Source organism: Mirounga leonina, unplaced genomic scaffold (genome assembly GCF_011800145.1).
Source record: "Mirounga leonina isolate KUSES-001 unplaced genomic scaffold, KU_Mleo_1.0 Mir_82, whole genome shotgun sequence".
NCBI lineage: Eukaryota > Metazoa > Chordata > Mammalia > Carnivora > Phocidae > Mirounga > Mirounga leonina.
Genome location: NW_023270825.1, coordinates 3021976 through 3042960, shown reverse-complemented (window position 1 = coordinate 3042960; position 20985 = coordinate 3021976). Strand labels below are relative to the sequence as shown.

The 20985-nt window shown below is 42.8% G+C and overlaps 2 protein-coding genes across 2 annotated transcripts in view; one reads left to right on the top strand and one right to left on the bottom strand.

The window, feature by feature from the left end:
* Positions 1-832, bottom strand: part of CINP (cyclin dependent kinase 2 interacting protein) — a 20600-nt gene extending 19768 nt beyond the window's left edge. The window contains exon 1 of the mRNA XM_034992623.1: positions 732-832. Coding sequence (XP_034848514.1) covers positions 732-738 — 7 coding nt within the window. The 5' untranslated portion in view covers positions 739-832. The remainder of the gene's footprint in view (positions 1-731) is intronic.
* A 97-nt stretch (positions 833-929) lies between these two features.
* Positions 930-20985, top strand: part of TECPR2 (tectonin beta-propeller repeat containing 2) — a 106828-nt gene continuing 86772 nt past the window's right edge. Inside the window, exons 1-2 of the mRNA XM_034992620.1 lie at positions 930-990; positions 12906-13196. Coding sequence (XP_034848511.1) covers positions 12978-13196 — 219 coding nt within the window. The 5' untranslated portion in view covers positions 930-990; positions 12906-12977. The remainder of the gene's footprint in view (positions 991-12905; positions 13197-20985) is intronic.

The following is a 20985-nucleotide window of genomic DNA, read 5'->3' as shown; positions in this document are numbered from 1 at the left end:
ACTGAGCCACCCAGGCGCCCTGGTTGCGACATTCTTAAAGGGTCTCATGACTGCTGTAAACCTCACCGATAGTCAATACTGAACTGAACGGTAAGCACCAGAGGAATCTTGCGAAAGTAGTTTTAAGAGTAGAAGTTCGAGAAACATTTACGATGTAATACTCCCTGCACGTCTCCTCCCTCTTGACCAGTAAGCAAATAACCACCGGCTTCCCACAGCAAAAATGCAGCCCTTCCTGCCCACGGGTCCCGTCCCCACGCTACTCAAACGAGCTGACCCACATGGAGCACCTGGGACACCACTTGGCACACAGAGAGCACTCGCTGAACGACAGCTTCTATTACGAGCAAAAAGCTCTGTGCGGCTAATCCTGAGGGAGTTCCGGGAAAGGTTTGGGGAGGAGCTGGGCATGAAGGCTTGGCACCCAATGGACTCCGCTAACTGTCATCGTTTACAACGACAATTACAGGCTGGGGGTCCGGATCTGCTGACAGTCCCCTCCCTACAAGCAGTTGTACGCGTGAAAGAAACCGAGGCTCGGCCACACGGACGGGATCCCGGGCCGGCCGCCGAGCGGGCGCGAGGCCCGCGGGCTGGGCTGGGCTGGGCCACGGCAGGGACCCCCTTTCCCGCCGGGACGCTCCGGGCCTCCGGCCCAACCCGCAGGCCGAGCCGGGACGCTCCCAGCCCCCCAGCCCCCCAGCCCCGGGGACCCGAGCCGCCGCACGCACCTGCCATGCGCCCGCCGATATCCCGGGAAGGAGCCCGAGGCCCCGCCCACGCCCGCCGGAAGCGCGCCGGCGTCTCTTCCGCGCCGCGCGGCGGGCCGGCCGCCGCTTGCGGCTGCGCCGCTCTAGCCGCCGGCCGTCGCTCAGCGGTGTCGGCCCGGTTGCCCGGGGAACGGGCTCCCGGCAGCCCCCGCGGCCCGGAGTCCGTCCCCGCCTCCTCCGGCCGGGCCGGGCCGACGAGTCCGAGGGGCCGCCGCGGGAGGTGAGTCCGGCGACGCGGCCGTCGGCCCCGCTGCCCCCGCCGGCCGGCCCGCGCCCCTTCCCGGCCTCCCTGCCGCCGCTCACCTCTCCCCCGCGCCGCCCTTCCCTGACCCCGGCGCCTCGGGGTCGCACCGCCCGTCTCGCGCCCGTGCCCAGCCCCCGCGTCGCCCGCGCCGGCTGGCGAGCCCGAGTGCCGGAGCCCTGAGGTGCCTGGCAGAAGCCCGCGGGCGGCCGGGGGCGGCGGGGGTCGCCCGCGCGTCCTCGGCCCCGCTGGCGCGCGACGCCATCCCCCGGCCTCGCTCCTCCCACTGCGCGCGCTCCCTCCCCTCCGCCGCGCCCTCGGCCCTCGGCCCTCGGCTCTCCTCCCTCGGCCCCCGGCCCTCGGCCCTCGGCCCCGCGGCTGCCAGCGCCCGCGTCTCAGGATTCACTTGGCGTTCCGTCCCCGAGCCTGCCAGTCCGGTCCCTTCCTCCGCGCACCCGCTGCTGGCACAGACCTTGGCACGCACCCAGTAGGTGCTCAGGAGGTGTTCGTTGAATGGCTAAGGGAAGGGCTCCTCCCTAGGCTGCGCTAGGGCCTGGGACGCAGAACAGGTACCAGCGGAGTACCCTGGAGTCAGACCCGGATTCGGGTCACAGCGCTTGCCGCTTCCTAGCTGTGTGCTCGCGGCGACTGGTACCACCGCGCTGCGCTGCGGTTTCATCATCGGCGCAAGGAGATGATCATGGTTTCTGCCTCCGTGCTGGTGGGAGGATCAAATGGGTCAGTGCTGTGAAGTGCCGAGCACGGCGACTGGCACCTGATAGGTTTCAGTGAGGAGGAGCCCCTGTTGCAGTCACCACGTGCCCTGCTTCCACTTCTCCTCCCCGCTCTTTGTTCTCCTCACTTTCTCGCTGAGACTCAGGAGTCTTACTCTGTTCTGTTCCTTCCTTTCCATCTGTTGGCAGAATGTGGGGTCCCAGCCTGGGCGCACACCTGCTTTATCTGCTGGAGTGAGGAGTTGCACTTGGGGTTGACTCCCGTCTTGTAAACCCAGCATGGGCAGAATCTGGGAGTAAAGCCATGTATCCTGTAGTCGCCATTGTCTCCTGGTCTTCCGAGCTTCAAGGCTTTTTGTACGCTCTCACACTAGCAAAGTGCACCTTGATAAGCCTCTGACCGTAAGGGTTTTTTGATACATCCCATGTTCGTTCATTCACCAGGGATTATTTGGAGTCTCTTGTATGTCAGCCACATACCGGGTTCTAGGGATGCTGTGGTCCCAGTCCCTGCCCTCAGGGAGCTTTCTAATCGGAGAACCAGCCTGTGCAGGTATAGGGGATGTTCTACCTGAGTTTTCAGGACTGGCCTTGAGACTGTGGTGGGGAAGATGGGATAAGGATAGTCCTTCTGAAGGGGTGACTAGCAAGTAGCTTTCTTAGGTTTACGTTATTTTGTAGACACATTGTCTTTTTCAATAGAAGATTGACTTCTACCGGATTTGTTTTCCAGTTTTCTCCTAGAAAGGTAACACTTAGAAGTTTGAGGAAGGCTATTATATATGTGTGTGTGTGTGTGTGTGTGTGTATATATATATATATATATATATATATATATACACGTATGTGGCTTCTGTATAGTTTGGACAAAATGGCTACTGGAACTTGGGAAAAAAAGGAAGGAAACAGCATCAGGAAGAGCAGTTGATTGAACTTGGAAAGATCAGGTAACAGTTATACATATAATGAATACAAGCTTTGGTGTCAAGCATGGAGAGATTTCTAGATACAGCAAAGCACAAGGAGCTTGGTAGAATAAGGAGGGAGTAGTCTGCAAACTGCTGAGGTAGAAGTGAGCAATTGTTCAAAGTGTGCAGTTTAAATGAATATATTATTTGGGCCTGGGCTTAAGAGACCAGTGAATTTTTGCATAATGGTGGATGTAACTGAGGTAGAGTGGTCTTATATTTTGGGTTGTCATCCTTGGGGAATCCTGGCATAGTGTTTTGAGAGCTTAATTTAACAAATAGTTGCTGAGTGCTGATTGTACCATACACTGTTGGTCTTTGGAAGCACCACAAGAAATATAGACTAGAAGGATATGGGTGAAGACTACAAAGAGTCCATTAGAGAAGCTAAAAAACAAATGATAGGCTGCTGTGTGATAATGAGGTGCTGAATGTTCTCTGAAAGCAGAGAAAGACCAACTAAGTGTCAGAGGGAGTCTGCCAAAGTTTCCTAGGGGAGAACTAGTTCTTACAGTGTGTGTGTGGGGGGGGAGGGGGTCTTTGCAAAGACATACAGGTCATAGCATGTTCAGGGACTGGCAGGAAGCCCATTTCGGCAGGAGTGTGGAAGGAAGAGTGGCCTGGCATCAAGCTAGATACAGACCATTTGTTTTTCTAAAGATTTATTTATTTATTTGAGGGAGAGGGAGAGTGCAGGGGAGGGGCAAAGGAGAGAGAGTCTCAAGTAGACTCCACGCTGAGCCCAGAGCCCAACACGGGGCTCAATCTCACCACCCCAAGATCATGACCCGAGCCGCAATCAAGGGTCGGATGATTAACTGACTGCCACCCAGGTGCCCCCAGACCATTTTTTAAAAAATGTTCTCCTTCCATGCTTTCATCTGGCTAGCCAGCCAACAGGTATGGCAGCAGGGAATTGACAGAATTTCATCTGGAAGATAAATGACTTCTTCAGTCTCATTTTGCTCAGCCGCGAGATTTTAACACTTAAAAGAATGATAGATGTGGGACACCTGGGTAGCTCAGTAAGTTAAGCGCCTGCCTTCGGCTTGGGTCATGATCCTAGGGTCCTGGGATCGAGCCCCGCATCGGGCTCCTTGCTCGGCGGGAGGCCTGCTTCTCCCTCTGCTTGCTGCTCCCCTTCCTTGTGCTCTCTCTCTTTCTCTCTCTGTGTCAAATAAATAAATAACTTAAAAAAAAAAATGATAGGTGTTGTAGCCAGACTTTAAAAATAGATTGTATAACCGGGATACTAATTGTCTTCCTAGAGATTTTGGAGACAATCCTTAAACCATTTGAGTTGAAGAGTGCTCTGGCAACTCATGGTTCCTGTAGTACTAAGTGAATGACTTAGACTATGTATTGACGTCCTTGTTCCAATTTTGAAAAACTGCCCACCAAGATGGCATTAGGGTGCTGTCAGTCAGCATGAAGATCAGCTGACCCCCTTGCAGGTATAGGGGGTTGATGGTAGAAACCACTGGGGGAGAAGCATCCTGACTAGAAGAAGAATATTGCAGAGTGGTGTTTTGTCTTTTTAATGGAAATATTTGTGACCAAGGAAGCATTATTGATTTTAAAGACTGGATTGAGAATATTCTCTGCAGTAAGATCTGAAGTTAACATTTCATTATTCTTTCAACAAATCTTTATTGAATATCTACTCTGTGCCAAAGATATTGTTAGGGTACTAGGGTTTACATTTGTTGCTTATATTTTCATGAGTGATGATCAAATTGCTTAGCAAATAAAAGGACTAAAGTTTGTGATGAGAATACCAAGGATGTACACCAGGTGACATGACAGGGAGGAGGGGCCGAGGGACTGCAAGCTGTCAGCTCAGGGAGGCCCTTTGTGAGGCCAGGTTTGTGAGTGAGATGAAAGATCACTGGAGTAGAGGGACTAGAGGCCTGAGTAGGGAAAGAGTGCTTTGGTGCAGCAGGAGCTTGGTGGACAGGTGGGGAGGGATGTGAGAGGGGGAGCCAGGAAGGCTGGCCACACAGAGCCTTATGTAGGCCACTGAAAGGAATTGGGTTTTTCTGGGAGCATTGGGGAACCCCTGAAGAATTTTGAATAGGATGGGTAGTATGAGACCCACCCATTTCTCTTTCAAAGAACTCTTATTTAAAAAAAAAAAAAAAAAGACTATTTTTTTCAGAGCAGTTTGAGGTTCACAGCCAAGTTGAAGAGAAAGTACAGATTTCTCATATACCCCTGCCCCTACATATGCAGGGCCTCCCCCAGTATCAACATTAAAACATTTGTTACAATTGGTGAACCTACACTGACACATCGTAATCAACCAGAGTCCATCATTTACTTTAGGGCTCACTTTTGGTCGTGCACATCCTGTGGGTTTGGACAAATGTATAACGACATGTGTCTGTCATTATGGTATCAGTATTTTAACTGCCCTGAAAGTCTGTGCTTTTGTTTATTCAGTTTATTCATCCCTTCCCCTCCCCCCACAACTCCTGACAGCCATTGATCTACTGTCTCCATAGTTTTGTCTTTTCCAGAATGTTACATAGTTGGAACAATACAGGTTGTAGCCTTTTCAGATTGGCTTCTTTCACTTAGTAATATGCATTTAAGGTTTCTCTCTCTCTTTTCATGGCTTAATAGCACATGTCTTTTTAATGCTGAATAATATTCCATCGACTGAATGTACCACAGTTTATTTATACATTCACCTACTAAAGGATGTCTTAGTTGCTTACAAGTTCTGACAGTTGTGAATAAAACTGGTATAAATATCTGGGTGAAGGTTTGTATGTGAACATAAGTTTGCATCTTCTTTGGATAAATACCAAGAAATGTAATTGCTGGATGATATAATAAGATTATGTTTAGTTTAGTTTGTTTTTTTTAAGTAGGTTCTGTGCCCAGTATGGGACTCGAACTCATGACCCCAAGATCAAGAGTTGCATGCTCTACAGACTGTGTCAGCTAGGCGCCCCAGATTGTTTAGTTTTGTAAAACAAAACAAAACAAAACAAAAAAACCCAAATTGTCTTCCAAAGTAACTGTACCATTTCACATTCCCACCAGCAATGAATGAGAGTCGCTGTTGCACCACATCCTCACTAGCATTTGGTGTGGTCAGTGTTCGGGATTTTGGCCATTCTAATAGGCATGTATCTTATTTTAATTTTCATTTCCCTGATGACATATGATGTAGAACACCTTTTCATATGTTTATTTGCCATCTGTATATCTTTTCTGATGAGGTGTTTATTAGGTCTTTGGCCCATTTTTTAATTGGGTTGTTTCTTATTGTTGAGTTTTAAGAGTTCTTTGTATATTTTGGGTAACAGCCCTTTGTCAGATGTGTCTTTTGCAAATATTTTCTCTCAATCTGGCTTGTCTTCTCATTCCCCCTGGGATTGTCTTTTGCAGAGCTTTTAGTTTTAATGAAGTCTAGCTTATCAATTATTTCTTTCATGGATCATGCCTTTGGTGTTGTATCTAAAATGTCATCACCATACTCAAAGTCATCCATGTTTTCTCTTGTGTACTTTTTAAAAGATTTTATTTATTTATTTGAGAGAGAGCAAGAGAGAGAGCGAGCGAGCAAGAGATCACAAGCAGGGGGAGCAGCAGAGGGAAAGGCTGAGCAGGGAGCCTGACATGGGGCTCAATCCCAGGACCCCAGGATCACGACCAAAGGCAGACACTTAACCGTCTGAGCCACCCCGCACCCCTCTCCTGTATTTTCTTGTAGGAGTTTCATAGTTTTATGTTTTACATTTAAGCCTGTGATCCGTTCTGAGTTAATTTTTGTGAAGGAGTGTAAGGTCTGTGTCCAGATTCTTTTTTTTTTTTTTTTTGCATGTGGATGTCCAGTTGTTCCAGCACCATTTGTTGAAAAGACTGTCTCTGCTCCATTTATTGCCTTTGCTCGTTTGTTGAGGATCAGTTAACTATATTTGTGCAAGGCTATTTCTGGGCTCTCTCTTTTGTTCTGTTGGTGTATTTGTTCTTTTGCCAATACCACACTGTCTTTTTTTTTTTTTTTTTTAAGATTTTATTTATTTATTTATTTGAGAGAGAGAATGAGATAGAGAGCATGAGCGGGGGGAGGGTCAGAGAGAGAGGCAGACTCCCTGCCAAGCAGGGAGCCCGACATGGGACTCGATCCCGGGACTCCGGGATCACGACCTGAGCCGAAGGCAGTCACTTAACCAACTGAGCCACCCAGGCGCCCCACACTGTCTTGATTACTGTAGCTTTATAGTATGTTTGGCAGTCGGGTAGTATCAGTCCTCTAACTTTGTTCTTCTTCAATATTGTGTTGGCTATTCTGGTTCTTTGCCTCTCTATATACACTTGAAAATAGTTTTATTGATATCCACAAAATAATTTGCCTGGGATTTTGATTGGGATTGCATCGAATCTATAGGGCAAGTTGGGAAGAATTGACATCTGGACAATATTGAATCTTCCTGTCCATGAACATGGGATATCTTTTCATTTATTTAGTTCTCTGATTTTGTTCATGGGAGTTTTGTAGTTTTCCTCATATTGATCTTATACATATTATGTTAGATTTATATGTAAGTATTTCAATTTGGGGAGTGCTAATGTAAATGGAATTGTGTTTTTAATTTCAAATTCCACTTGTTCGTAGCTGATATATAGGGAAGCAGTTGGCTTTTGTATGTTAAGTTGTATTGTAACCTTGCCATAATTGCTTATTAGTGTCAGGAGTTTTTTGTTGATTCTTTAAGACTTTCTACGTAGATGATCATGTCATCTGCAAACAAAGACAGTTTTGTTTCTCCCTAAACTGTATACTTTTTATTTCTTTTTCTTGTCTTATTGCATTAGCTAGAACTTCCAGTATGATGTTGAAAAGGAGGGGTGACATGAGGAGGTCCTTCTCTTGTACCTGATCTTCGTGGGGAAGATTTGAATGTCTCACCATTAAGTATGATGGTAGCTGTTGTTTTTTGTAGATATTCCTTGTCAGCTTGAGGAAATTACCCTTTATTCCTAGTTTATGGAAGTTTTTAGGATGTTGAACAGCTGTTTCTTCTTCTTTTTATAGTAGTTTGAGATATAGTTTACATACCGTATAATTTACTCATTTAAAGTGTACAATTCAGTGGTTTTTAGTATATCACAGAGAGATGTAACCATCACTACAATCAATTTTAGAACTTTGTCAATCTCAAAAGAAACCCATACCATTTAGCAGTCATTCCCACCCCCACTCCCGTCTTCTACCCCTAGGCAGTCACTGATTTACTTTCTGTTTGTATAGGTTTGCTTATTCTGGGCATTTCATATAAATGGAATCAATATGTGATTTTGTGTGTCTGTCTTATTTCGCTTAGCATCATGTTTTCAAGGTTCATCATGTTGTAGCATGTGTCAGAACTTCATTCCTTTTTATTGATTAATATTCCATTGTATGGATATATTGTCATTTTGTTTTGATGGACAATTGGTGTTGTTTCTAATTTTCACCTTTAATATTATTATCTTCATAATATTTTTGTGTAGACATATGTCTACCTATGTTATTATGTATGTATTGCTGGGTTATGTGGTAACTCTGTGTTTAATTGCTAGACTTTTTCATAGTGGCTGTATCATCATTTTATTTTCTACCAGCAGTGTATGAGGATTTCAGTTTCTTTACATTCTTGCTAATACCTATATGTATTTTATTATTATTATTATTATTATTGTAGCCATCTTAGTATTTAAAGTGATAACTCATTGTGGTTTTATTTTGCATTTCCCTGATGATTAATGACAGTGAGCATCTTTCCTGTGCTTATTAGCTATTTTTATGTTTTCTCTGGAGAAATGTCTATTCCAATCCTTTACCCATTTAAGAATTGTTTTTTATTATATAATAAATAATAAATTTATTTATTATTTATTATATTTATTGTATATACTAATGTATTGGTATATTTTATTATAAATTTTATTCATAACAATAAAATTGATATTTTAATTTATATTATATATAATAATACAATATTGTATTTTTATTATTATGTATTAAATTATTATCTATTATTTATTATGTTTATTTAAGAGTTCTTTATATATTCTGGGTACAGATGTTTTACTAGATATGTGATTAACAGATACTTTTCCCAATTCTGTGAGTTGTCTTTTCAGTGTCTTGGTGGTGTTTTTTGGAGCACAGAATTAATTTTGATGAAGGCACAGAGTTCATTCTGACTGCTATGTATGAGCACAGGTTCTAGAGGTAAGGTGTGGAAGCAGGAGAGCAGTCATTAGATGATGTGAAATGTGTGATGGCTGCATCTTGGGCATGGCCACAGAGATGGTGAGAAGGGGCCAGGTGTGCGGTAGGTTAGGAGATAGAGCGAATGGAATGAGGTGAGGGGTTGTTGTAGAGGTGAAGGAGAGGGAGGAGGAGAAGTCAGGGATGAAGGCTAGGACTTTAGCTCGAAAATTTGATTCAAGATTTGGTTATACTGCCCATTATCTGCCACAGAATTATGATGATTTTTAATCCTTGCTGGGACCTGGTAAGTGAGGGAGGGATCCTTATACATTTTTGAAGTTGATAGTATTATCATTGATTGTGCCAAAGAGATGATTCCAGGGACTCTGACCTTGTATATTATCCATTAATACCTACTAAGCCACCACAAATAAACATGTAATCCAAGTTAGAATAGTGTGCCTGCTCTGCAAATGAGTTTCAGGGTAAATCCTCTGGCCCTCTTCTAACCAGACTGCAATCTCAAATCCCCTCTTGCATGGAGATTATGGGGCTGTCAGTGAATAATATCAAATCAAGTGAATTAATTTTTAAAATATAAATGTCATAATTTGACAAAGCTACTTTGCGGAAAATGCCTTTTAAAGGAGGAAAATAGTACCAGCTGACATTTGTGAAGTGCTTAGTATTTCCACTTGCTTCCTAGGAGATCTTGTCCGCTAAAGCAGAAAGTTAAACATTTTGGTTGGGAAAATTTTGGTTTATGTATACAGTGTGTCCTCTGCAGTTTTTTTTATAGAGTCTTTAAAAATCATGTTTTAGGAGGGGCGCCTGGGTGGCTTGTTAAGCGTCTGCCTTCGGCTCAGGTCATGATCCCAGGGTCCTGGGATCGAGCCCCACATCGGGCTCCCTGCTCAGCTGGGAGTCTGCTTCTCCCTCTCCCTCTCCCCCTGCTTGTGTTCCCTCTCTCGCTGTGTCTCTCTCTGTCAAATAAAAAAAAAAAAAAAAAAGGAAACACCTTAGTCATGAAAAAAAAAATCATGTTCTAGGGGAATATTTAATGACTTGGCAAATGCTTGTGATCTGTCAAGTGTGCATCTGCACACGTGTCTGTGGCTGTCTGTACATACAGCATATCTCCGTACAAGGGGATTACGAGTAGTATTTATTTAGTTCTTTGTAGTTTTCCATATTCCAATTTTTTGACAGTAAACATTTTTTTGACAGTAAACATTTATGACTGTTATAAAACATTTCATTTTAAAAACATTATGTAAATTATGACGTATCAATGTGTTTGCATGCACAGACTCATTGAGGAAACAAAGCCTTTCCTGTTCCTATGCTGCCCTTGTACTTGAAGCTGGAGAGAAGATTGTTGAAATGGGAGTAGTTTTCCTCATCTGTAAAATGGAGATAAGAGTCGTCCTGACCTCCTGGGATTTTTTGTGAGGATTTCACGAGTTAGTGTGCTCAGGATAGTTTCTGTGACGTGACGTCATTAGCTGTTACCGTCACTGCTGCTGCTGTCGCTGTTCCGGTGTTAGCATCCCGTGTCCTTAAGTGACCTACCTCCTTTCCCACCGTGTCTGTTAGCAACTGTTCTCCCTTGAGTTTGCCTAAGAGCCATTTTATTTTCATTTGATTTCTGCATCATGCGAGCCTTGCCCACCTTTCTGGAGTACTTGCATAAACCAAAGATTGGTGTTGCTCTTAAAAAGTTGTAAGTTGGGCGCCTGGGTGGCTCAGTTGGTTAAGCGACTGCCTTCGGCTCAGGTCATGATCCTGGAGTCCCGGGATCGAGTCCCGCATCGGGCTCCCTGCTCGGCAGGGAGTCTGCTTCTCCCTCTGACCCTCCCCCCTCTCATGTGCTCTCTCTCATTCTCTCTCTCTCAAATAAATAAATAAAATCTTAAAAAAAAAGTTGTAAGTTTATGGGCTGTGCTGCCGTATGCACAGAACCAGCATTCACCAGCCAGATACCTGTTGCACTAAGCATTGATTGATTGATTTTGAAGATTTTATTTATTTATTTGACAGAGAGAAAGATAGCGAGAGCAGGAACACAAGCAGGGGGAGTAGGAGAGGGAGAAGCAGGCCTCCCGCCGAGCAGGGAGCCCGATGTGGGGACTCGATCCCAGAACCCTGGGATCATGACCTGAGCCGAAGGCAGATGCTTAACGACTGAGCCACCCAGGTGCCCCTGCACTAGGCATTTAAAGCTATGGGAGCTTGGGCAAAGTTCTGAACCTCCCAGAGCTTCAGCCTCTGCTACAAGAGTTTTCTTAACCATCACAGAGTGATAGGATTCTTATTATTACCTTTAGGATAAATTACCTTGCTTACTTCACTATATTGACTATTGTGATTATCAGACAAAACAGGAGTCTGAAAATGCTTAGAACACTGGATATGCCATATAGATCCAGGGGATTATTATTCTAGCATTGAATTGGGGCCATATTGGAGAAAAGATGATATTTTGCTAGTCTTCCATTCTTGTCACTCGTTCCTTCCTTGAAAATGTTCCTTTTATATAACTCATTCAGCTATTCAGTAAATACTTACTGAGTGCCTCTGTTATGCCTGATCTTTTTCTAGGTGCTGGGGGCTACGGGGGTGAATGAAGCAGATGTGGGTCCTGTTCCTGTGGGCCTTACAGACCAGTGATGGTAGAGGGAGTCAGGCAGAGATGGCCAGTCAACAGCAAAGAAAAAGGATATGTGAGAAAGTAAAGCAGGGAGAGGGGAATAGAGAGTACTCAGTGGTGGTGGTAGGAGGCCCACTTTAGGGGGTGGGCAGGTGGGACCTTGTGGAGAAAGGGACATTTTAGCAGAGACCTACATGCCAAGAAGAAGCAAAATCTGAGTGACATCTAGAGAAAGAGCATTCCAGGTAGAAGGAACAGCCAATGCAAGAGCCCCTGGGTGAGAATGAATTGGGTGGGAGTTTCATTAGAAGAGAACTTAGAAGTTGGTCAGTCAACTCTATAGAAATAGAAAACCCACAGTTCCAACAGACCATAAATCCGGCATCTCAACAAGTTTTTACTAGAGGGGCTTAAAAGTCTCCATGGAACTGAAGGAGTGAAATACCCTGCCAGCTCTAATCAGGAACAGGGTACCCGCCTGTAGCTGCTGCTTGTCTGTCGGAACAGTGACTGTGGGATTGGAAAGGCCCAGGACTTGGAGGGAGAAGACCTAGATTCAAGTCTTGTGACCCTTGGGTCCTTAGTACCTTCCTCTCAAAGTTGGGGATGACACCACTGATCTTACAAGTAGGGTAAGGATTAAACGAGTGACTGAGCACATCATAAATTACAACGTGCTGTGTGAGGACTGAGTATCTTTGTTGAGGGAAACTTTGATATCAGAGTGCCAAGAGGTATTGGTCCCACTGTGGCACAGTTGTGTGACTGAGGCCCTGGGCTGTACACATCCAGCTAGGGGACATGTTTCTCTGCTGTCTCAACACAGTGAATGTATTTCTCCATCAGGATTGGTTCATTGTTCTCCTGGTACAGTGTCTTTCCTGTTTCTCTTCTCCATGTTCCATCCTTCCTGGTGGGCTTCATAGTTCAGGATGTTTCCAGTGAAGCCTTTTCCACGTTGCTCTCTCCCTCTTCTCGTCAAGACCCACAGATTAGCACTAATCACATGTGGTTTTGTGTGTCTTCACTGTTTCTTTTCCTGCCTGGCTAGATCATAAACTACTTGAGAATAAGAACTGTTTTTAATTTTCTTTCCATTCCTCCATAGTATTTAGCACAATGTAAATTACAGGAGCCGGTATGTATTGAGGTGCCTGTTGAATTAAAATGCTCAAAAGTGATCTTAATGAAACCGGTTTACTTTCTCCATTCAGTTAAGGTCCACCTATAATTTTTACCCACTTGCAAGTTCCTTGATCCCGCTGTTAAACATGACTTCTCTTTGGCATGACTAGATGTTGAAAGAATTATAATGCCTTGTTCTTTAGCCCCCAGGTTTCCCCAGATGCCAAGTACACATTCCTTTTCCTGCCTGAAGATCATCTGTGAAAACCTTGGCCATGGCATCAGTATCAGAACCTATTACGTTCAGAGAGTTCTGCCCCTTGTACTATCTCCTCAATGCCATTCCCACAAAGGTCCAGAAGGGTTTCCGCTCTATTGTGGTCTACCTCACAGCTCTTGATACCAATGGGGACTACATTGCAGTGGGCAGCAGCATCGGCATGCTCTATCTGTACTGCAGACACTTCAACCAGATGAAAAAGTACAACTTTGAGGTGAGTCTTGCTTTTCTTTATTCCTTAGCATGCAGGCATCATGGCTAACATTTACCATGCTTGTGTGTTCTAGCATGGGATAATTTACTTCTGATTTGGCCTTAGTATCTTACCCAAACAATACTTGAAACATCTTTAATTGAAGTGGAATGTAACTAAAAACATTTTTTTTTTAACTTTTTTTCCCTGCCTCCAAAAATCTACCATCACTTTATTTATTTTTTTGTTTATATTTACTTTTTTTTTTTAAAGATTTTATTTATTTATTTGACACAGAGAGACTCAGCAAGAGAGGGAACACAAGCAGGGGGAATGGGAGAGGGAGAAACAGGCTTCCTGCTGAGCAGGGAGCCTGATGTAGGACTCGATCCCAGGACCCTGGGATCATGACCTGAGCTGAAGGCAGACGCTTAACGACTGAGCCACCCAGGCGCCCCTACCATCACTTTGGAGAACATTTTCGTGTTTAACATGTAATAGAAAACTTTGGAAGTAGGTATTTTCTTCTATATATTTTGTTTTTCAAAGTACCTTGACTGACTCAGTTAAATAATCTCTAGTTTTTCTGCTGAAATTATTATAAAAGAAGGATTAGTATCAATAATTGGTTAACTAACTAGAACAGGTGCATCTTAAATTAGATCACTTCTGTAGAACACTGCCATTGGGATCCCAACTAACCTTTGTTCTCTGTTGGTTGACTTCAGGCATGGCATGTCTGCATTGTAGATACTGGTAGGCACCAAATATTGATGGACCATCATCGAGTTCACCCACTTAGTCAATATCTGTGGTTTATTGAGTACGTGGCTTTTGTGAGAAACTCAAAGGTGGCAGAACTGTGGCTCCTCCCTCATGGCCTTGTGGGGCTCTACTCTGTCTGCGGTTAGTAGGCTTTTACAGACTAAGACAAGGCTTTTGTGTTTAAGTCAAATGCTTACAAACATTTGTATTTTAATAAATATTCAACTTATTAAAGTTTTAATTTAAAAAGTTAGTTTTTCTTGGTGCACCTGGGTGGCTCAGTCAGTTAAGTGTCTGACTCCTGACTTCGGCTCAGGTCATGATCCCAGGGTCGTGAGATCGAGCCCCCACATAGGGCTCCATGCAGGTCATGGAGACTGCTTAAGATTCTCTCTCTCCCTCCTCTGCCCCTTCGTCCTACTCACGCGGATGCACATGCACGCTCTCTCTCTTAAAAAGAGTTTTTCTTAAGCCTTTATACTCAATTTAAAATAACAAAAATGGCTAGCATGCATATAGCACTTACTATATGCCAGGGATTATTCTAAACCTTTACATATATTAACTCATTTCATCCTTGCAAAAACTCTATGAGCCAGATACTATTTTATCATCCTCATTTTACCAGGGAGACAACTGAAGCATAGAGAATTAAGTAACTTACCCAAGTCAGGCATTCAGTAAGTGGTAGCACCATTGTCTGAACTTGGGCAGTTTGGCTCTAGAGTTTATGTTAATATTCTTGTATAAAAACTATGGCCATTTCTTTTCTTTGGTTAATAGCTCATGGATTTGACTAATTAAATTCTCCAAACATTTAAGACCATTTCATAGTTAATCTTTGAAAATACAGTTATGAATTAATATATCTGAAATTTCTCAAATACTTCAAACAGTTAACAAGGAAGACTTATGAATCTGTCAGCAAACCCATAACAGGATAAACCAAAGAAAGCCCTACCCAGATACATCATAATTAAATTGTTAAAAACAAAGGAAAATATTAAAAGTAGCCACAGAAAAATGACACATTACTTGTAGGGAACAATGATTTGAATGACTGCAGATTTTTCCTCAGAAAGCATGGAGGCTAGAAGACAGTGGTATAACATTTTTAATCATTTTTTTTTTTTAAGATTTTATTTATTTATTTGAGAGAGAGAGAATGAGAGACAGCATGAGAGGGAGGAGGGTCAGAGGGAGAAGCAGACTCCCTGCCGAGCAGGGAGCCCGATGCGGGACTCGATCCTGGGACTCCAGGCTCATGACCTGAGCCGAAGGCAGTCGCTTAACCAACTGAGCCACCCAGGCGCCCCGGTATAACATTTTTAAAGTACTGACAGGAAAGACTTGTCAATTTAGAATTCTTTACCTAGTGAAAATATCTATCAGGAAAGAGGTGAAATAAAAATATTCTCAGCTAAGGGGATTTGTTACCAGGAGATCTGCCCCAAAATAATTGTGTCAGAAAGTTCTGTAGACAAAAGGGAAATGATACCAGAAGGAGACTTGGAACATTAGTAATGAAGGAAGAGTAATAGTAAATATCTGGATAAATAGAATAGGCTATTTCCTCTTGAGTTCTTTAAAATAATTTGACAGCAAAAATTATAACATTGTCTGTAATATAAGAGGGGAGAGTAAGGGAACTATATAGTGATAAATTTTCTACATTTTACCTGAAGAGGTAAAATGTTGAGTCTAAATAGATTTTGAAAAGTTAAATACATAAAATTGTAATACCTAGAGCAACCACTAAAAAACCCTGTGCAACATGGTATAGTAAAAATTACTATAAACAAAATGGAATTTTTAGAAAATGTTCAAACAACTCACAGGAAAACAAGAAAGGGGAAACAGAAGAAGGAAAAACAAAAGGAACAAATGGAAAATGAAAGACCTAATCAAAACACAGCAATAATTATATTAAATGGAAATGATCTGTAAATATCAGTTAAAAGAAATTGAATGGAGAAAAAAAATCATGAACAAACTATATTTTTTCCATAAGAAACTCAATTCAAACTTAACAATATAGGTAGGTAAAAATTAAAAGGATGGAAAAAGAGATCATGTAAATTCTAATTAAAAGAAAGTCAGGGTGGCTATATTAATGTCATAGTATTTTGAGCAAAGAAATAACCAGGGATAAAGAGAGCCATTACGTAATGGTAAAAGGGCCAGTTTGCCAAGAAGACACAGCAGTCTTAAATGTGTATGCACCTTAACAACAGAGCTCCACAATATACAAAACAAAAACTGTCATAACTGAAAGGAGAAATAGAGAAATCCATGATTCTAGTTGGAGACTTCCACTCCTCTTTCAGTGGTAGAAGGAGTTGACAGAAAATCAACAAGGATTTAGAAGAGCTGAGTGGTGTCATCAACCGACACTGTCTAATTGACATTTACAGAATGTTCCACTCAACAGCAGCTGAGGATGCATTCTTTATAAGTGAACATGGAACATTCACTGAGACCATATTCTGGGTCATAAAACACATCTCAACAAATTCAAATTAGAGCAGACTTTTCAGGTTTTCTCTGTTTTGCTTTGTTTTCTCACTTTATAAAGTATACAAATCTCAAATATACAACTTGATGAATTAGTGTATGGATATACCTGTGTAATCACCTAGATCGAGATATAGAACGTTTTCAACAGTCCAGTAGACTCCGTTGTATTGGCTCCCAATCAGTACTCCTCTCCCAGGTAGCTACTCTTCTGACTTCTAACACTATAGAGTAGTTTTGCTAGCCCCTTAGGGTTTTTTTTTTCCCCCAAGATTCTATTTATTTATTAGAGAGAGAGCACAAGCAGGGGGAGGGGCAGAGGGAGAGGGAGAAGCAGACTCCCCCCTGAGTGTGGAGCCCGACGTGGGACTTGATCCCAAGACTCCAAATCATGACCTGAGCCGAAGATAGACATTTAACCAACGGAGCCACCCAGACACCCCAGCCCCTTAGGTTTTAATTCACTATTAGGTAATCTTTGGCATTAAGGTTTAGTGTTGGGGTGTTTGTGTGTGTGTGTGTTCCAGAAAGTATATTTGGATGGAACCGGAATATAGAGCAGGACATGGAGCAGTGTGACTTAAGGCCAGAAAGGCGGACAGGGTCTCCCACATGATGCTGTAGGCTGGAACCTGCTCCTGGGCAGGGTCAGTTCTGGGACCCTCGTGGGCTGTGTGGGGAAGGTGCTAGGTTGCATTACAACCCAGTTCTCTTTTATAAAATACATGTGTCTCATTAATCACCAGTTTATTGTCCTTTTTTTTAAATGTAACTATTTTTTTTAATTTCAGCCTCCACACTCAAAAAAACTTAAGGAAACAAGAGTTTAGTGTTCCCCAGAATGAAACTACAATTATACCTAATTGCCTATTTTATAGTTTTACCTGGAATTAGCTTTCTCTTTGTCATATGACGAGCCCTATGAGCTTTGAAGGAAAGTGATATGCTAGGACAACCTTTACAGGGATGACCAGAATTTGAGATAATCTAGTACAAATTCTCGGAACCAGCAGACGAAGAGGGGACTCCAGGAAAAATCCCATATATATATTTTAGCTGGTTTTCTCTTACAGAAAAAAATGTACTTTACTGGGACCAAAATCCATATTTGAGCAGCCCTGAGTATCAAAAGTGTTTTTCAAGCATCTATTTGGTATAGAATACAAACCTATAATTGTGGAAAATCACAAAGGAAGTACAAAATAAAAATTCTGTTTTGGAAAGAACACAGAATTTGGAGTTAGATTATTAGGGTGCAAAAAGAAAGCTAAATATCTGTATATAAAACATACAGGGAAAGATCTGGAGGAGTACCCCTGAGTATCCATTGATGGGATACTCTCACTCTGTGTGGGGACTGAGAATGGGATAAGCTAAGGGAGGGAGTATGAAGAAGTATCTTTTTGTTTTCTTTAAATACTGTAGAATTTTTTTGTTAACAAGAATGTTTTCCTATATTACTTGTGTAAACACAACAACACAAAGATCTGTTCTGAGCTTTGGCTGTCAGTCAATAGCTACATGATCCTAGAGATGGATTAACTAAGTTGTTCTTGTCATTTTTGTCTTCAGAGCTGGCTGGGTCTTAAAATAATTTGGTACAGTTGCCATGTGTTTCAGATAAAGAAGTGGTAAGATTCCTGCTCCAGGCCACATAGCTGCTTGCCTAACCATTAGGCTCACTTCCTGTGAGAAGGCAGGGCTTCCACAAAAGTCTGGATTTAGAAGACAATAGAAACCAGAATCAGGATCTCTGGAATTTCCAAGTGAAAACTGAGAGATGCATCAACTAGTTTTATTTAGGGGAATATCTAAGATTTTATGGGAAGGAAAATAAAAATAAAAGTTAGCTTACCCTATAATAAACCCAGGTATGGCATGGATGAAAGATCATGTTTTTAAATGAAGTTATGTTTCTAAAGAAGAAAGCAGATCTTATATATGCTAAATACAGCCTGTCATGTGTTTTCAAGAATAATGCTTTTGGAAACCTTTTTTCCTACACAAGTTAGTGGGAGAGGGCAGATGGAGACATCAAAAGTTCTAGCTCGTGCCAAAAGCAAAGGAAATGTGAGGAGCTAGTAGCAAGTATAAAAATGTTGTAAACTTGTTAAATATATGATGTGACATACATAAGAATAGACCAGAAAGATAACTTGACCTGAGCTTCTCATTTTCTGCTTTGAAAGTAATTACATGATCTTTCTTCTTAGCATTCAACGAGTTGTGGAAATTTCATGGATTTGCCCTCAGAACCTTTGCACTAACTACAGCAATGCTAGTTCTTCTTTCTGCAACTTATCCACACTTGCTGTCTCTGTGAATTCATTCAGTTTTTCTCCAGTGCTTACTATGTACTAGGCACATTTTAGGTCCTGGAGAGGCAGTGCAGAAAATGGCAGGCAAGGTCCCTGCCTTCAGGGAGCTTAGAGTCTGATGGGGAGCCAGAACGATGAGGAGGAGACATCAACACCAGACTAACTAGAAGGGAGAAGCCTGAGGGGAAAATAAACCAGAGGGGGGGTGAGGAGTGCCAGCAGGAGTGGTTGCAGTTTTGAATAGGAAGTTCAGGGAAGGGCTCACTGAGCAGGTGACAGCTGAGCGGAGACTCGAAGACAGTGAGCAGCACACCATGCTGCTAACATCTGGGGTGGAGTACTCCAGGTGGAAAGAGGGAGTGGCCTGAACACGGGAACGTGTCTGCAGTGTTTTCTAGTTGGAAAACTCATGCTTCAGAATGCTTTGAAAGTTTCATTGACTTTTACCTGGTATATACACGTATTTTTAAAGATTTTATTTATTTATTTGACAGAGAGAGATACAGCGAGAGAGAGAGAGAGAGAGAGAGCACAAGCAGGGGGAGTGGAGAAGGAGAGGGAGAAGCAGGCCTCCCGCAGAGCAGGGAGCCCGACGCGGGGCTCGATCTCAGGACTCCGGGATCATGACCTGAGCTGAAGGCAGACACTTAATGACTGAGCCACCCAGGCGCCACTACCTGGTATATTTTTTAAAGTGATGCAGAAATGAGAGTTTTTGTCTCACCGCATCAGCCAAAAGTGCATTTGCCTCATGGCTTCCCTTGTCATTCCCTATGGAAGTAACGCTTAGGATCCCATGATCTAAATTCTGGCATGTCCGTAGCATTACAGTATAGGGTTTCACTGGTGTACGTCTCAGCACAGATTGCTTCAGTTGATTGGCTAATGGTAATTTAAAATTGTATTTGCAATTTAATGAGTCAAGAAGAGTGAAGATACTAGTGGAAAAAGAACAAAATGGGAGAAGTTGCTCTACCATGTTAGCAAGACTTATAAACCTTCAGTAATTAAGCCAAATGTGGTTAGTAGCACAAGAATAGATATGGAAGTCAGTGGAACAGAATAGTGAAGCCAGAAAATCCACATATACATAACTCATAAACACTTGAGTTTTTGCAAAGGTGATATTACAGAATTTTTTAGTAAATGGTGTGGGACATTTAGATATGAGTATTTGGGGAAAAGTGAAATTTGATCCTTACCTCACTTCATATACTTCTTTTGTCTTAGCACTTTAACTGTGTTGTACCTTCGTCTCGACTGCTGAGACGTCTACTGGCTAATTGTTTCCTTTATAGGTAATCTGCCCCTATCTCTCTCTAAGATCTTCTCTAGTGGTAGAGTCCCAGGCCCTAGGGACTTCCTTCAAGTCCAGTGGATGTTCCTACTCCAGTTTGTCCAGTGGAGTAAAGGAAATTATTCCAGAAAAGCAGTGTTTTTAACTTTTAGATCATTAAACAGTTACATAATTATTTAAACTTTAAACTGTGGTTCTTTGTTAGTAAAAGAGGGATAAAAGTGAAACAGTTCTTAGGAATTTAATGAATTCATATCTTACTTGAGTCTTTTTAAATATTTCTGAGTATTTCATATCTATTAGCTATTTGATATGCTAGCAGTTTCGAGTAAAGGTTAAGCTGTGGCATATCAAAAGAAGCTCATAAAGAAAGCCTTGTCAGACTTCACAGCTCCCAAGAGCTTACTCACAAAGAACACTTCCCCTCCATGCAGTTTTGTCTTGTGTATAACGGGAAAACTGCCTGCCAAGGAGTCTAAAGAGGAAACTGGTGGTCCTCTGACAAGTGACTTTGGCTTGGGGTGTTCCTGTCGGCTTGGCCGCAGCTTGCTTAAACTGCACTGCAGCTGGAGATTAGCCTTTGCATCCGCCCTTCCTTCCCTCTCTCCATCTCGGGTTGCGGACCTGCCTTGTGAGCTGACAGTGCTTCTGCCTCTTCCAGCTGTCTCCCCCTTTCCCTCACAGGTGTTTCCCCAAACAAAGGCCTCACATGCCTACTTCCACCATCGCATCCTCCTCTTTGGTGGACACAAACTCGTGCAACAGTGTAGTCCAGTCTCGGGACTCCTGTAGCCTACTTCTGTTGGTCACTATGAGAGGAGAGTTGAATTCTCTGATAGAAATTCTGCATTTGTCTTTCTCATCAGTTCTGGCCATTTCTGCTTCACGTATTTTTTTTAATTGTGGTAAATTATAC